Source organism: Sceloporus undulatus, chromosome 4, assembly GCF_019175285.1.
Source record: "Sceloporus undulatus isolate JIND9_A2432 ecotype Alabama chromosome 4, SceUnd_v1.1, whole genome shotgun sequence".
NCBI classification, from domain to species: Eukaryota; Metazoa; Chordata; class Lepidosauria; order Squamata; family Phrynosomatidae; genus Sceloporus; species Sceloporus undulatus.
This window is the reverse complement of record NC_056525.1, coordinates 187,996,268-188,013,927: the sequence shown is the minus strand read 5'-3', so window position 1 is coordinate 188,013,927 and position 17,660 is coordinate 187,996,268. Positions and strand designations below refer to the sequence as shown.

At 40.3% G+C, this 17,660-nt stretch overlaps 1 protein-coding gene across 1 annotated transcript; it reads right to left on the bottom strand.

Annotated features, from left to right (window-relative positions):
- Positions 1–2,663: 2,663 nt before the first annotated feature.
- Positions 2,664–3,623, bottom strand: MC2R (melanocortin 2 receptor). The gene has a single exon (XM_042465391.1). It carries the CDS (start codon positions 3,621–3,623, stop codon positions 2,664–2,666), a length of 960 nt encoding a protein of 319 aa, XP_042321325.1.
- Positions 3,624–17,660: the final 14,037 nt, after the last annotated feature.

Genomic DNA, 17,660 nt, shown 5'->3' with positions numbered 1-17,660 from the left:
AAAGGAGGACTAAGAAGTACATGACAAAAATTCATAAAATTATGTATGGTATGGAAAAAGTTGAGACATTTTTTTCTCTGAATCGCAAACTACTAGATGAGGACTGGCAGCAGTCACAGTCCAGTTGAGTCCACAAAAATTTAGGTCATATTACATGTTAGTCTTTATGGTGCCATCATTCGTTGTTTTTATTCAAACAGAAAGCTGGATTCCTGCACTTTTGGGCAAATTTCCTTTGATTCACAATATATATTATTTGCATTGACAAAGCTGCCAGACAATCTATTCCACACATTGTAATCAAGCTTTGTAATGAAGTATTTGAGTAGTTGTTGGCAAGATATTACACCCAAAATTCAAGGATACATTACATATCTAATCTGTATTATATGTGTGTGTGTACCTATGTATTTGCCTCTCTCTCTCTCTTCTTGCAATGTTTGAAAACGTTCTTTTTTGTATGTGAATAAAAAATGTGAGGAGGATAAAGTTGCATAGATCATCACTTGGTCATCCCATTTGGCCACCTAGAGTGCTTTGAAGGTTACTTTTTAAAAGGAATTGCTACCATTACTTATTGTAAGTCAAAACCTATGGAAGTTCCACTGTTTAAATAAGTTTGTTCTTGTTGGAATTAATATTTAGATTTAGGCTCATAATACTTTTTCACTCTTTTTGGAGGTGGGGAAACCATCCAAAGTAGTAAAAATAGCATGACATTTGAAAAAGAAATCCCCTCAGAATGCCGCCCCAGGTGTTTTGTCCTCAAAATAACAATAAATAAACGGTATATTTTACATAAAATAAGTAATAATGTCATCAGTTGTTTAATAACTTTCAAAGGGAAAGTAATTAAATTGTTACTTTTTTGCTATCTTCCAAAGTAATGTGTTATGGGTAACATTGGGTGCATCTACACTGTTGAAATAATGCAGTTTGAAGCCACTTCAAGTGTTGTAGCTCCATCCTATGGAATCCTGAGATTTGTAGTTTTATAAGGTCTTTAGCCTTTGCTGCCAAAGCATGTTGGTGCTTTACAAAACTACAAATCCCAGAATTCTGTAGGATGCAGAAATGTCAGTTAAAGTGGTGTCAAAACGACATTATTTCTATAGTGTAGATGCACCTATTGTTACCTTTCATGCATTGCTTCCAAGCTCTGGTAATCCTAAAAGAGCAATGAATTACGTTGCACCAATAATGATCACATTTGTTGTGTGGATAGATTCTAACATGACCTGAACACATAAATTAGGAACATCTATTTGAAATGACTATGTTGGATTTCAAAATAATAAGCAATGTAGTGACTGCCTTATAATGAATCATCCTACATCATATGATTGAACACAGCAGAACTTCCAATATATATCCTGGAGGAAGGACATCCATCAGGTGTGTAAATCTATAGAAACAAAACGTATGGGATGTTTACTAACTTCTTTACTGAACATTCTTTAATGAAAAATTATTTAAACACATTTAAGAAATGCCTGCAAATAAAATTGCTTTTAGGACAATTTACCTCCATATTGGAAGGAGCACAATGAATTTTAATAGAAATCATATGGATATGGTTTACTGCATAAGAGCTTTGGATGACTAAGAACTTTGCTTCATCTAAAAAGCATTCATTCCCTGGATGATTAAGCCAAATTTATCTTAATCTTCTTGTGATTGAGGCTTATAATTTAAGGGCTTCAAAAAAAAAATTAACAATCACTTCATTAGTATTCCATGTTCTGTCTTTAAAACACATCTTAAATATTTATATCTATAACAATCTTTGTGCTATAACTGAAACTATAACTGTAATTATTTCTTAAGATTCGTTGAAAGACACTAACCTGTACTGAAAACGAATGTCTATGTGTAGGAACAGGAATTGAGTCTATAAAACCAGGCTCATTGCAGTTGGGTGATGCTTTGTGGTAGAGAGTGTCTAAATTCACGACTTACATCTGTATGTCAGTGCATGGATAACCTACATGTTGGAGCCATGTGTTAAACATCTTTCAGATGCTAACATTCTTGACCTATGACAGTGCCAACAGTCTTATGGCATTGCAGTTTACTGCAATTTTTGGCCCTGTACAGATGGGCCTGATAGCACGTCCTGGCGACGTACTAGGGTTGCCTCGGGGCGTTGCTTATATACACCCCACAACCCTAGTACATCCCCAGGATGTCAAAATGGCGGCGCCCTGTCTACATGGGCGTCACCATTTTGATGTGACGGCCACGTCGCATCCAAATGGCATAGTGCGGCCATTACGTCCTGGCACCTCTGCAGGGTGCTTGTGGCGCCCTTTCAGCGGCGCTGGAAGGAGCTCAGAAACGGAGCTTCTTTCACTGCTTGTATCGTGGCACAGCCTTTTCATGGCTGTGCCAGTGATACAGAAGAGAAAGGGGCCGAGTGGCCCCTTTCTCTCTTTCCCTGCCACTGTCAGGGGGTCCTTGGGGCATGAAGCCCCAAGGACACCCCTTGCCAGGCCGTGGGGAAGCGGCCAGGAAGAGGCCTGGAAAAGCGGCGGATCAGGGCCTCCTGGGCTGCAGCTGTGGCAGCTCAGGCCCCAATCCATCGGGGAAAGGGGCAGGTGCAGGCCACCCCAAAGGGGTGGTCTGTATCCTGCCTTTGTCTCTTATTTTTGAAGCTCTAGTGGTTAGGTCCAGCTTGGCTTATGGCAGCAGAACAACCTCTTAAATGTACTTCTCAGCTCTGGGCTTCGAAAGGCATAAATCATTGGGTCAATCACAGCATTGCACATGATCAGCATCCCATGCACATGAAAAATGGATCCATAGCAAATGCAGTAAGGGTTTTGTGGGCAAAAGGTCATTAGAAGCATATGAAGGACAAAGGGAGACCAGCAGCAGAGAAAAACACCAACTAAAACAGTTAAAGTAATAGCTCCTTTCATGTTAGCTCTCTGGTGAATAGAGCTTGTAGGCATCAAAGCAATCTTTTTGGCATGAGAGCGTGCAAGCAGGAACATATGGATATAAAGGCAAAGGATCAAAATGAGCATAAAACAGAACAGAACAGTAAAGGACACCACTGTCACTGCTTCATAGGAGAAAAGGACCATAGCTATGCCACTTCCAGTGCAGAATGCCCAAATTAACATCAGCACCATTAAAGCCCGTTTCAGTGTCATAATGTTATGGTACCGGAGTGCATAGAAGATAGTTATATATCGATCAGCTGCAATGGCTGACAGGCTAAAAATAGACCCCAGCAGTGATAAAATAAACATGAAATCAATAATGTCATCCATTGTCTTTGCCAATTTTTCTCGACATTTTACGTATTGCATTTTGCAAAAGATGATGTAGAAGATGTTCTCTACAGCCTTGTAGAGGCTTCCTAGCATATCTGAAACTGCTAAGCTACAAATAAAAATATACATGGGGGAATGCAGATTCTTATTCCTCCCCACTGCTATAAGCACGAGCAGATTTTCCAGTATTCCTAGAGTAGCAATGGTGAAGAAGATTTCTTCTGGCACAACTACTGGTGTACAGTCAGAGGTGTTCACTGAAATCTCACTGTTGTTTTCAAATGAATGAATGCTTGTCTGCCCCAGGGGCCTTATTATTTCAGAAGCTCTGTCAGTCCGCATTTTTCTGACCTTTGGGCAAGAAAAAATGTACAGTTACTCACTCTGGCTTTATGCAATGGCAAATATATTAAGCTGAACATCTCATTATAGTGAAATTATGGAATAATTGCTAACCAATCAATAATAGCCAGGGCCTGGAAATGTTACCTTTTTTAAGAACACAAACCCAGAATCCTCTATGAGTTGTGTCCAAAGAGGTAATCCAAAAGTCTGCATTGGGAGACATAGCCCTCCATACCTACCTTTTCAGCACTGCATCTCCCCAACATGTCCACTTCTGTGTTGTCTGAATGTGGAGAGAACAAGTAGCAATACAGAAGATGCCTGTTGCATTGCATTTAGTTGCAGGAAGAGAGCTGGAATATCTCTGCTCATCTCCCTGCTCTCCACAACATGGAAACTGTTATGTTGGGTGAGTGGAGGTTTGTGCTGCTGAGAAAGTAGGTTTTGGAGGGACTTTTGGTCATTTTGTGCATAACAAAGTGAATTGTGATGATATGAAGCAGACTTACAGCATTGTAATTACTTAACAGGATGTCAGTTGACTTTTTTTGACATTATTCATATCTAGGCATTATGTCTGGACAAGGAGCAGCATGGGCCAAGTTCTGGCCACATCACCAATGTCCTTCAATGTGCTAGTTTTCATGACTCCATTCTCAACTTTCCTACATTGCACAGGGGGAGCTGAAGGAGGCTACTGCATTTGTTTGGCTGAACACAAGTAGAATTTCCTCATATGCAGGAACATAGCTTTTGTAGCTTTCCCAGTTTAGCTGTGTGCATGTAGGATTCTTAAGTCAGTCATTCCTAGTGAACCTGGAAAAGCCTGGGGTAGAGGAGGTAGGGAGAGGGTGTTGGGAGCTTTAAGATGACTAACATTCTACAGAGTACCTAGAAAGTACATAGAAAAGTTACCATATTTGTGGTAACTAAACCATTCTGTTATGAAAGCACAGAAGTATGCTCTTCGTGGTTAATAGAAATGCCTCATTCATTAAATCCAAGTGTGAGAAAAGGGAACAGTACTCAACATATAATCCTGAACCTGTTTTGTGATGAAGTGGAGGTTGTTGCTGTGAAGTATATTAAATGTTTCATGTTTTGTTAATTATATGTTTAAAAAGATCCACTCCTCTTTTAACAATCAGTGTGCCTTCTTACACTTTCAGTTTTGGGTCTCACTTTGGGAGAAGTATGGTATGCAAATCAAATATATGCATGCATACACACACACACACACACACACACACACATTTTAGTCACATCTCTACCACCTGGATGCCTGACATTATTTTTATCCACTGTTGAAGGCACACAAATGTCATCTTTGAAACCATTCTAGTTAAGGCTGCCTTGAACAAATACTATTAGTAATTCTATAACATTTATATTCCACCTTTTCCACTAGTAGGACCATGACACTAAATCATATGAAAAAGAATGACTGAATATGGTTAGAGAAGTCCAAGCATCTACTGACTGGAGAAAGTCAGTAAGGAATGATTTCTCCACTGTCTTTCTTTTCTGATGAAGTCATTTATTTATTTAATGTTCCACATTTTTCCCCATACAGGGTTCAAGAATGATTACAATACAGAATACAAAAAGCATGTAGATAAAATAATCATAATATTAAAGAATGATAAAATCCTGCAGTTCTATGAAAACAGCATGGAATTTAAAACATAATAAGTGTTTAAAATATGACAAATGAGAACAAAAGTATACTTTCCCCCCTTTGCTGCAACAAATTAATGGCTAAAAAACCTGTCTGAATACAAACCTCTGTATTGCTGGCAAATGGAGAGTAGAAAGGTTGCAAACTAGCATTCCAAAGAAGAGAGTTCCACATCTGGGAGCAGCCACAAGCAGTTACGCATCTGCAGTCCTCACCAAACCTACCTGTGAAGGTTCTGGGATAGAGACAAAGCTTTCCTCAAAGTTCTCAAAATTCAGGCAGATTCTTAGAGGGAGGGATGGCTGTTCGGATACTGTGGACTCACACCTTCTCATAAATGTGATCAAAGCTGATGTGATGTTGCAATCTGAACAAACATAAAAAATGACCCTGTTATGGCCTCTAGTTCATATTAATTTCAGCATATTATAGTGTAGTGACAAGGAATAGTATGGCTGATTAACAGTGAGAATGATTTCTTACTCTTACAAACTCAAGCTGAGGAGAAAATTCATATCCTGAGACTTAAAGTATTAACTGAATTGAAAAGCAAAAATGTGTACAGCAGATAACAGCACCAATACAATCCTCTATGTCTTTATTCAGAAGAATTTTCCAGAGGAATTATAAGGCTTCTCTCTAATTTAACTTTGTGTAGGTCTGCAGCTCAAGAGACTAACAAATAAATCTTTTTTACTCACAAGCTTTAGTTGTTCAGGAACCTACCTTTCCTGATTCTGACATTTCCTCCAAGGCTGATGATATTATTAGAAACAGGTTAGGCAAATGAATACTTGAGATGCTGCAAAGGCTACTAAAAGTATTTACTCCCTCACAAACCTCCCGTGCTTGCAATTTAGGAATGGCATTTGAAAAATCTTTTAAACATTCTTCCGCAGCAGGAAATTGCATGTAATATGTACACCTGAAGTCATGTGGTTTAGATTTAGTAAACAAAAGCAGTTTGGGAAAATAAGTGCATATACATGTGTGAGAAACAAAAAGAAAATCTTATCGCACCATAGCGTCATAGTGATACATTAGTCCTGCTATTGCTTGAGCCTTATTGCATAACACTGTCGCTCTTATGTTCTCTGATGAGAAACCATTTAGAAACCATTTCTTTTTATTAACACACACACACAAACAAATCATTTAATGACTCCCTTTCCCACTTCTATTGTGCTATGATATCCTGTGTGAAAGATCAGTTTCACTTTTATGCTGATTTTTGGTGATCAATGGAGACCCTGTGGGTGTAGGTTAGGTGCCTTTTGCTCACTAGTGATTGAGGATAAGGAGAAGGTGTGGAACTGAGAAGAGAAAACTTTGGTCACTGCCCCCATCTCTTTTTTCACTGGAGTAGCCCAGTTCACAAGTCTTTGGAGATTACCGCACTGCGTTCTGAGAACGTTCTCAGAACGTGATGAGAACGGAACACATTTAAGAATACCGCACGTATGTGTTCCAATCGGGTTCTCAGAACGTTCTAAATGTGTTCTACATGTGTTCCAGGAGGGGACGGATTGAATGTGTTCCCAGCAAGCTGTAACGTGATGAGAACGTTCCAACAGAGGTCTGTGCGGTATTCTTATCCATTCTCAAATCCGTTCTCTCATTCCTCCGTCTCCTGATTGGCTGAAAGAATGACAGGCAGGGAGGCAGGCAGGCGAGTGACTGCAGTGAGGGAAGGTGTGTGTGAGTGTGTGTGAGGGGGGAAAGAAGGAGGGAGGGAAGGGAGGAAAGTTGGGACAAGGGAGAGAAGAGGAAAGGAGCGAAAGAGAGAGAAAGAGAGAGGGAAACAGGGGGCCAGGGCAGAGAGCAAGAGGGAGAGGGTCTGGCTGCTTCTTCCGGGGGGGGGGGCTCTGGTGTCATGTCCAGCGGGGCTCCTGTGCTGGCAGCCTGCAGGAGGCAGGGATGGCAGGGATGCCCAGGACCTTCTCCTCCTTCCCTCCAGGAAGGAACCCACAAAAGCTCCTCTGTTTGGAGCACCACACAAAAGCAAGCAAACAACTCCCAGAATTCCATAGCAAAGAGCCTGACAAGAATTAAAGCGGGGAGGGAAGCTCACAGGCCCCACCTGGAATATTGTGTCCAGGTCTGGGCACCACAATTCAAAAAGGACATTGAGAAACTGGAGGGCGACTAAAATGGTGAAAGGTCTGGAAACCATGCCCTACAAGGAACGACTTAGGGAGCTGGGGATGTTTAGCCTGGAGAAGAGAAGATTAAGAGGTGATATGATAGCCCTGTTTAAATATTTGAAGGGATGTCATATTGAGGAGGGAGCAAGCTTGTTTTCTGCTGCTCCAGAGACTAGGACCCAGAGCAATGGATGCAAGCTACAGGAAAAGAGATTCCAGCTCAACATTAGGAGGAACTTCCTGATAGTAAGGGCTGTTCGACAGTGGAACAAACTCCCCCGGAGTGTAGTGGAGTCTCCTTCCTTGGAGGTCTTCAAATGGAGGCTGGATGGCCATCTGTTGGAGATGCTTTGATTGTGATTTCCTGCATGGCAGAATGGGGTTGGACTGGATGGCCCTTGTGGTCTCTTCCAACTCTATGATTCTATGATTCTATGAAGGCACACATTACATGCGCCTACACACAGGAGGCAAAAGGGTGACAAGCAGCCAAAAAGGGGAATTGGGATGACAGCAGAGGACTCTTCTTTTCTAACCGGTTTAAAGAGCTGCTATGGCTGCCTGGGCTCTGCCCTTGGCCCTGTCCCCTCCCTAGCAACTTGCTTTCCTTCGGCTTGAAGAGACCTGCATGGAGCTCCTCCTTCTTCCCTCCCTCCCTTCCCTCCCTCCTTCTTTCCCCCCTCTCTCTCTCACACACACACCTTCCCTCACTGCAGTCGCTCGCCCGCCTGCCTCCCTGCCTGTCATTCTTTCAGCCAATCAGGAGATGGAGGAATGAGAGAATGGATTTCTCTTGGCCTTGGTGGAATATGTTCTGGGAACGGTTTCAAGAAAAAGGAAGCGCTGTGCAGTAAAATGCGTTCTCATCACGTTCTGATCACGTTCTAGTTTGCTAATGCTGTAATATCCGTTCCAGGAACGTTCTCATCACGTTACGACACGGAACGTTCTCAGAACGCAGTGCGGTAATCTCCTTATTTTCTCCCTCTGAAACATACAGACACACAGACACATGCCTGGAAATGTAGACAAAAAAGAGTTTAGGGCCCTGTTCAGACTGGCCAGCTGCCCTGAGGGTGGAGTCAGGGCATCATGTCCACATGACACATGGACCAACTCTGCCCTCAGGGCACCATGACACCATGCACTGATCCACATGGTGCATGGCTTCACAGCGCTCCTCCAGCGCTGTGTCCACATGACACAGCGTCAAAGGAGTGCCTTCAAACTGTGGCTCTGCGGCTATTGCACACTTTCCAGGGCCCAAAGCATCCACTTTTTATGGCTCCTTTTTGCGTCCTGGGAAGGTCAGATCGGGGCCATGGTGTGCAGTTGTTGTGGCTCTGATCCAGTGCACCTGAAGGCGGCTGCATGTCACCCCTTAGGGGCGGTCTGTACAGCCCCCTACAATTTCATTATTCTGCCTCTTCTTGATGGAACAGACTTGATTAAATTCTGGCAGATTAATTGCTAGCAGAGTAATCACTACTTAAACTGATAGCTCTCATCTGCCAGAGATTAACCAAACCTGCCCCAAATGAAGAGGTTCTCTCCCCTCATAAGGAAGAAAAAGTTCTTCTTAAATGTAAGATGCTTTTCGTGTATATTTCTCGTGTGTGTGGAGAAGGTGGTTAGGGAAGAGAACAGTTCTGATTGTATAGAAGTTTTGAAATCAACAGTTTTAGCAGGAGAAGAACTTAGTGTGATGAAGCCCAGAGAGACAGAAGAAACAATAAATAGAATAATAGAATTACAGAGTTAAATTTCTCTTGATTAAAAGAAAATCTGGTTGATTCTGAAAATCACGTAGGGATACAGCTGAAGCACTCCTGAGAGATGGCCATCAAACCTCTACATTTTTTCCTGCCAGGAGGTTCTTCCTTATGTTAGATTGAGAAGGAGACATTTAATCCATCTCCCACCATTATTATTTGTTGTTGTGTGCTTTCAAGTTGTCTCTGACTTATGGCAACCCTAAGGCAAACTTATCATGGGGTTTTCTTGAGTTCCCATGTTTTTTTTCCCATCAATGAGGGCCCCCAGAATTAAAATGTAATTTACTGCAGCATGAAAACATGTAGGAATATTTGTTAAATATATTAGACACAGCGAGATTGTGCTAGAAACAGGAGCAACAACTCAGAATGCTGTTGTAAGATAAAAATAAAACTACAGAGCTTATCCCATTAATAAATAAACCGTCTTACCTCTTCTGGCTTGAATTCAGGATCCGGGATGCCCCCAGATGTTATCATACCTAAATCATCACCTATCTAGCTGGGATACCACCACCAGGATGCATCCTGGGTTGAAGCCTCACTCAGCCAGCACTTTTTCGAAGTCGGGGAGCTTCCAACTTCAAACATTGACTGGCTGAGTGAAGCTTCAACCCTGGATACATACATCCAGGCAGCAACATCTCAGCTATTTAGATATGATAACATCTGGGGGCATCCTGGATCCTGAATTCAATCTGGAAGAGGTAAGATGGCTTATTTGTTAATGGGAGAAGCTCCATTGATTCAGGAAATCCATATTGCCATAGGAGAGGAGAAATACAAAATAAGTTGACCTATATTTGGTTACAAGAGCCCCTAAAAGATGGCTGTCATCTGTGTCGGTAAGCTAGCAGCCACAATTGAGGTTGAAGCTTCACAGCCAAAGGAAACAGAGACTGGCAAATCTCTTGAAGAAGAAGGAGGTGATCTCACCAGAGGTCCATTCACACTTCAACATTATTGGGCTATCATTCCATTTTAACTGCCATGGTAATAACCTATGGAATCCTGGTGTTAGTAGTTTGGTGAAACACCAAAGCTCCCTTGCTGAGAATTCTAAAAACATCCAAATCCCAGGATTCCATAGGACTAAACTCTGACAGGTAAAGTGGAATATAGTACTATAATTTTGTTGTGCGGATGGTTTTAAGGGAAGCATAAAGCTTGAATACATAAATCAGTCAAAGGTCAGAAAGATGAAATAATGAGCAGGTGTTATCAAGCCTCTTCTCTTCTGCTAAACACTCTATATGAGCATTGATGCCCTTTTGCTTTTGGCAGCAGCAACAACAACAACAACAACAACAACAACAACAACATGGCACTAGTGAAAGAATGGAATGAACAGTTTGATGTACTGTAGATATTTCAAATGGTCTGTCCAACTACAGTAATCATTTATGGACATTTTGCTCATACAGTGTACACCATGAGCCTTCCACAGGAGGGTGAATGTAAGGGCCAAATTGTGTGCTGGAGAGATGATCGGTATGTTTCTATGCTATAAAATGCTATAAAATGAATGCATCTTAGAAATGATTTTTATGTGAGTATTTATAATGCTGTTTAAAGTTGCTCACTACAAATCAGAAAAATAGAAAAAATAATATTCTATAAATAATAACAAGTGTCTAAAACCAACTGTAAAACATAATGAAATGAGCTTGTTCAATGAAGTTTAATATTTGGTGGTCATGACAACATCTTGGCAACAGGAGCTAGGTAAGTTTCTTCATTTGTACACAGCAAATCACACTTCATTCTTTTGCTGGACTGGGTTTCCAGTTTCTATCTTAAAGGAGCACACAAATATTGAGACTTTATTCTTATTATGCTAAAAGCAATGTAACTAATCCTCTGGAAACAAAACAACCATAGGATTTGTGTCATTTATGAATTTAATTTAAGTTAATTTAAATCCCACTTTTCTCTTGACAGGGGACCCAAGGAGGCTTAAAACACAGATTAAAAGAAAGTACAGCTAATAATCTGATAGTAAAAACATTTTTTTTAAAAAAACCTCAAATAAATAAATTGCCTTATTGATATATTACAATTTAAATCAGTATAAAAGCATTTGAAAATTATAACAAGAAAATGTCATCATCTTATTTGCTTATAAATAGGTCCCACTGGGGTTTAAGGAAAACTTTCATATAACTGAATCACAGGACTAAGGACTTTTCCAGAAAAGGAAAAAAAAGTCTCTGGAAATATCAAGATATCCCAGTTATTTTTGTTTTGATTGTATCTGTATATTCTCTTTCTTGAAATATCCCAAGTTTCCATTACTCTCCTCTTCTCTTGTGTTCTTCCTGCTCCCCCCATACTGATCATGTGTCCCATGAAGACTTTTGCAACATTTTAGAAATTGGATTTCAGCAATTTCCATCGAGCCATCATCATCATCATCATCATGAATTGTAGTTGAAGTGCTGAAGTGCTTTAGCAATATTACACTAGTTAAATATTATGATAATTTTGTTTTTGTGCAAACATTCCTTTTTATCTTCTTTGATCTTTACTGAATCTGCTTTCTGGAAACAAGAACTGTATTTTACTGGCAGTAGCCATTTTAGGAATAATACAGACAGCCAAGCAGAGAGATAGTTCATTTAAGAAAATTCTGGATTAATTTAAACTGACCTGGAAAGAAGGAATGAAAATTTCACAGGAAATGCTTTGGGATGAAAAAAAAATCATGTCGGTCTCTGGAATAAAATCAGGTTGTACAGGTGTGAACCTGGGACTTTCAGAGACATTTTCCTGATCTGGAGAGGCGCTAAGATGGCTATATTCTTGCAAAACAAAGGGGCTGTACAGACTACCCCTAAAGGCCAGATTGGGGCCATGGCAACTGTATGCCGTCGCCCCAAGCTTGCCTTTCCATGGTGCAAAAAAGAGCTGCAAAAAGTGGCTCCTTTTCTGTGCCATGGAAAGGGTGCCATAGGTGCCGCTGCTTGGCTTTTTGGAGCTCCTTTGGTGCTGCGTCATGTAGATGGAGTGCCAGAGGAGCGCTGTGATCCTGCCTGCCATGTGGTGTGCCATGTGGCATCACACCAGCCTGGGGGGTGGAGTCAGGGCATGCATTGTGTGGACACCATGCCCCGACTCCACCCCCAGGGTGGCCAAAGATGCCGGTCTGTACATCCTCAAAGTTCTCATATATGGGGATTGAATAAAAAGGGTGGGCTGAAGGGCAGAACCTGATGGTACAGAGTTTAATGTCTAGGAGCCCAAAGGGAAAACGTGTTATATATTATCCAGGAATTAAACATTTATTAGTCTTTGCAGAACCTTCTTATTTTTAAAAAGGGCATCATTGGAGCTATTCTCAAATGCAATCATAAAAAAGATTTTGTAGATCTATCCAGCGGCTCTGTTTTAATCTCTGTTCTGTAAAGAATGGATTTATTTTAGAGAGTGCTGTTATCTGATCTGTGTTTACATTATTATAGCAATAGCAATAGCACATACATTTCTATATGGCTTATCAGTGCATGTAAGCACTCCCTAAGTGGTTTATAATGTATATAAGCTAATTGCTCTCAATAAGCTGGGTACTTTAATGCGCCTTTAAACTATAGCTGGTCATAGCCATGGTTTCTTTATCCACAGATTTTGTTAGTAGTAGTAAAGTAATAGTAAGTATTTTAATTGATACTATGCAAGGAGAATTCAGCCAAGATGAAAAAAATGCCATTCTGTATATCATAACGGCAGCTCACATGTTATATGCTAAATACTGGAAAACCAACGTAATACCCTCTGTAGAAGATTGGAAAGTGAAAGTAAATGATTTTGCGATTATAAATAGACTAATATAGCTGGAAGGCATGCTAACAGGCTTGATGCTAGCTTATGAAGACTCTGGTTTATGAAGGTATGCTGTAATTTCTGTTTAAACTAAAGCTACAAAGACTACTTGGAAGAATGCTAAAGGGCTAAGCTTCAAGGACTATTTGTTTTGTAACAAAGACTAAAAGGAATTTATATGCAACTTGTATGCCTGCAATACTAGTTGCTCATAACTCAGTAAAATCCTAGTGTGTTACTATCATCTGCAAGCCTTGTGTGGGAGGTTGCATTTTATCCATTCTGAGGTTTTGGGGTGAATTCTGCTGTCACCTTTGCTATAAACCTCAACAGATCTCAGCCTGAAAATGTTCCCAAAAGATATAAATTCCAGAAAGCAAACCTCACTTTTGCCATGTTATATAAGGGACACGATTTTGCTATGCCATTGTTATATGCTGGGACCTCAACAGATTTTGGCATCCATGAGGATCCTGGAACCCAACTTCAGTGAATACTAAAGGCCTAATGTATATCAAACTGTTTTATATTGTTAGTTGACTCAAGTGCAGCCATGACATTGCAACAAATACATGTAACAAATAAATAAAATAATGACTCAATGGGTTTGTCTGAAGTTACAGCTGGGCTTGAGTTGGATGGTAATTGCACCAAGAGAAGAGCTGGCCTAGCTCTACCAGGCCTAGACCAGAGAAAGAAGAGGGGCCCTCATTCCAGTCCTTCTGCCATCACCATGGCTTCAGAAGGAGTGAAGAACCGCTGGACTTGATCCTCTTACCCACTGTCATTCCCTTTGCCTTTTGTGTCATGTCTATTTAGATTGTAAGCCTGAGGGCAGGGAATTAATTAATTAAATAATTCTAATTCATTCTGAGAGCCTTTGTAGTAGAAGAGTGGAGTATAAATACTCAAAATAAATAAAAATAAATAAAGAACAAGATCAGTGGAATGCTTGGAAACATTACCTAAATGGCTAACATGCTACCATTAGTCATTATAACATTTTTATTAAGCCTTAATATTTTGGGGCAGTTTTTTGGGGGGACGGAGAAGGAATGTGTTAGTGACATATTATCAACAAGTATTTTTTAGTCTCACTTTTCACCCATGAACTGCATATTTTAGCATTAATATTAAACAGTAAAAAAAGGCATTATTTTCACCTCGTTATCTCTCAACATATTATGACTAACGTAATTATTCTTAGCTTCTTATTTCCAAGCTCTTCAACAGTGACCCAATGACAGACTGGAATATTTCTCTCTAAAAAACATTGACTCAAAGAACACAATTCAGCTGCAGTGAAAAATATCCTCAATAAGCTTCTGAGACACAATTGCTATCACCAGATGGTGTAGCCACCACTTTGCTGCTTTTAGAATTGTGATTGATAGTGACACACAGACCTGCTTTTGCCACCAATATTCTATTTATGTGTCCACAAAGCATATACAGTGGTACCCCGGGATACGAATTACCCAGCTTACGAATTTTTCGGGATACGAAAAAATCCCATAGGGATTTATTGTTTCGGCTTACGAAGGTTTTTTCGGGTTACGAAAAAACCCCGGCGCTGTTTTAAATGGAAAGGCCGCCACCGGAGGGCAGCAGAGAGCTATTTTTTCCATTAGCGCCTATGGCAATTCGGCTTACGAAGGTTTTTCGGGTTACGAAATTAGCCGCGGAACGAATTAATTTCGTAACCCGAGGTACCACTGTATGTGCAAAGGAAATAAAATTTAAAGTAGTCAAAGGAATGGTAAGGGGGCTCGTGGACACACAGGCTGGTGGACAAGATGCTTGAAGCAGTGAGAGAAAGATTGGAGGGAGGAGGAAGAAGAATGAGGTGGTGTTAATGAGCCTTTTTCAGAGTTCACTTTGTTATTCAGTTTATTATCCACCCATACAACCAGTGAACCAGGTGTAAGGCCTACTAAAGGTCTATGTAAAGTTTCCCGTTCTTAGTAGGCATGTATAGTTTGGCACTCTTAATTGACTCTTCAAAAATAAAGTTACTTTATGTTAGCGAATAGGACACTTATGACCTGATGGACTAAGAAACGCATGTTCAAGAGTCATGCTAAACTGGGACATGCAGTGACCTAGATAGAAAGAGAAGTGCTGATGAGCTTGCGGATTAAACCACAATCCCTCCAAGCTCCATGCATTTCATATTGCAATGGAGACCAAAGGAAGCGATTGTTGATCAGGCCCTCTATCCTACTATTTGATGGCCCTACAGCCCCTTTCCTGCCTGATCATCAAAGGGATACCTCAAACCTAAATCAATAGACACTGTAGGTGTTAACGTCCTCAAGTCATTTAAGACCCGTTTGGCTTTTCATCTTACAAAACACTCCTCGAGGGCATAGAATAGTGTATAAGAAACCCTCAGCTCCTGTCACATTCTCCTCTTAATTTTTTCCACTTCCTAGGATTCTCCTATATTGTCAGACCCATAGTCTGACTCATTTTAAAAACTATACTGGATGCTGGGTTGTATTTTCCACAGAACTATTCTCTCTCTCTTCAGGGTCAGTAACCATATCCTTCTTAACCCTTATCTTTCTACTAGCCAATCTTTAAAACTGTCCTTTTCTGTAGCCTTGGATGATTCTAGAGGCGGAATCAGTTCTTGTATGTTTGAGTGCTTCCTTGCACATTTCTAAATAAAAACACCTCATTTATATATGCAGGCTCTTTGGAGTTAGTACTGTTATACACAGGTGGAAAAGTACCTGCACTTACTATTCTATGACTACTCTTAGAATCAAACAAGTCCCCTGCCCACCTGGATTGTATCTTCTTTGGGCTGCAGTCAGAGGATTCTTCATATATGACATCCAGTAGGCTAGCTATTTTATTTTGTTGCAACACAAGAGACACAGACCCCTTGTGGCTTTCATGAACTGATGAGTCCATTTGACCTCAAAGGACATGCATATAAGAATCTTTGCTCATACAAAACTAACATAGACTAACTGCTACTCAAGTAGCTGTTCCATCAACTCTGACTGTGATGATTGCTTGTCAAAATGCCAGGTAGCTGACACCAAGGAGCTAGAAAAAGAAGAAGGGAGCCAAATAGTCTATAAGGCATGTAGACAATCCCTCTAGCCTCATCAATGATTGATTTGAGTGTGTGTGTGTGTGTGTAGTAGTAGTAGTAGTAGTAGTAGTATTCAGTTAACTATTTCCAGAGATGTTAGGTGTCTAGATCCCATATGCATTTCTCTTGTTTGTTACTGCTGTGTAAGCTCTAAGCCACTGCAGGCCAATGAAGGGAGTTGTGAGTTCTTTTTATGCTACTTATTACTTGTTTTCACATTAGGCCTTAATAATTGTGTGAAATATGAATGCTGTGTATACATTTCTGTATACATTTGCTACGCTTACATAACTGTCTTAATAGGAATTTGGGTGCCCTCATCTGCTTTTCACAATACAGCATTTTATAATACCTAATGCTAAACTGAATTTATTTCTTTATTGATCTTTGGCAGAAAACTTTAAAGATTGGATTTCAATATTTCCATTAGGTCACCTTTGACTACTACTATTTTACTTCCCGTTTTGATTCCAAGCATAAAAAGCAACATTCAAAGAACTAGAAAGAGGCAATTAACCGATAACATTCCTGCTGATGGAGGTTTTGAGATGTTTAAACCAACAGGTTATTATCAGATGCTTTACTCCAGTATTTAACAGAAAGGCAGGAAGAGCTAAGCAGAACGTTCTCTCAATTGAAAGCTTCTTGACTGGTTTTTATAATAAACCTAAGAGATTCTTCCTAGCCTCATGGAAGCAATCTTCTTTCCTCTGGGGCTATGTCAGAGCAGTCTTCATGTGAACATAAAACAAACCATGCTGGCTCACATCCAAACCAGCATTGTGTTCCCACAGGGGTCATTGAATTGTCCATAAATAGGACACATGTGAAACAGCACTCTTCATCTTGTGCTCCCCAGCAACTGATATACACAAGCATACTACCTCAAATCCTAGAATGAATATTTATTCCTCCTCCATGAATTTTTCCTTTCATACCTGGCCACATTGACAGACACTACTACTTCCTGTGGTAACAAACTGAACTATGCACTGCAGAAATAAATAGTTCCTTTCCTCTGTCATGACTCTTAAACCATTCATTATCAGTGGACAACTCCACCTTATTATGAGAGTTTCTTGCTATCCACTTTCTCTTCGTAATGTGCATAACCGTTACAATTCTGACATGTCTCCCTGCACTCACCTTTTTTCTAAGCTAAACACTCCCTCACAAGAGTTATTCCAGTATCCTGATTATTGTTGTTGATTTATGTGGACTTTTTTTCATCTGCATTAGTAATATTCTTTTTTTTAAGATGCAGTGACAAAATCTGTTCACAGTATTCTAAGTACCACTGTACCATAGATTTATAGAGTATGATATTGGCAGTACTATACAGTAGAGTCTTGATTATCCAACATAAACGGGACCGACTTATAGTCAGATAACCGATTATGTCGGATAATCCAGATTGTCCCCAACTATGGTGCGCGTGCACATGTGTGCACGCACCACCATTGGGGACAAAAGTTCTTCCCCTCCCCCTTTCCCTCCTCGGCAGCTTGC

Excerpts from the sequence above, each read along its gene's own strand:
- MC2R (XM_042465391.1), bottom strand. The coding sequence starts at position 3,623 with ATGCGGACTGACAGAGCTTCTGAAATAATAAGGCCCCTGGGGCAGACA.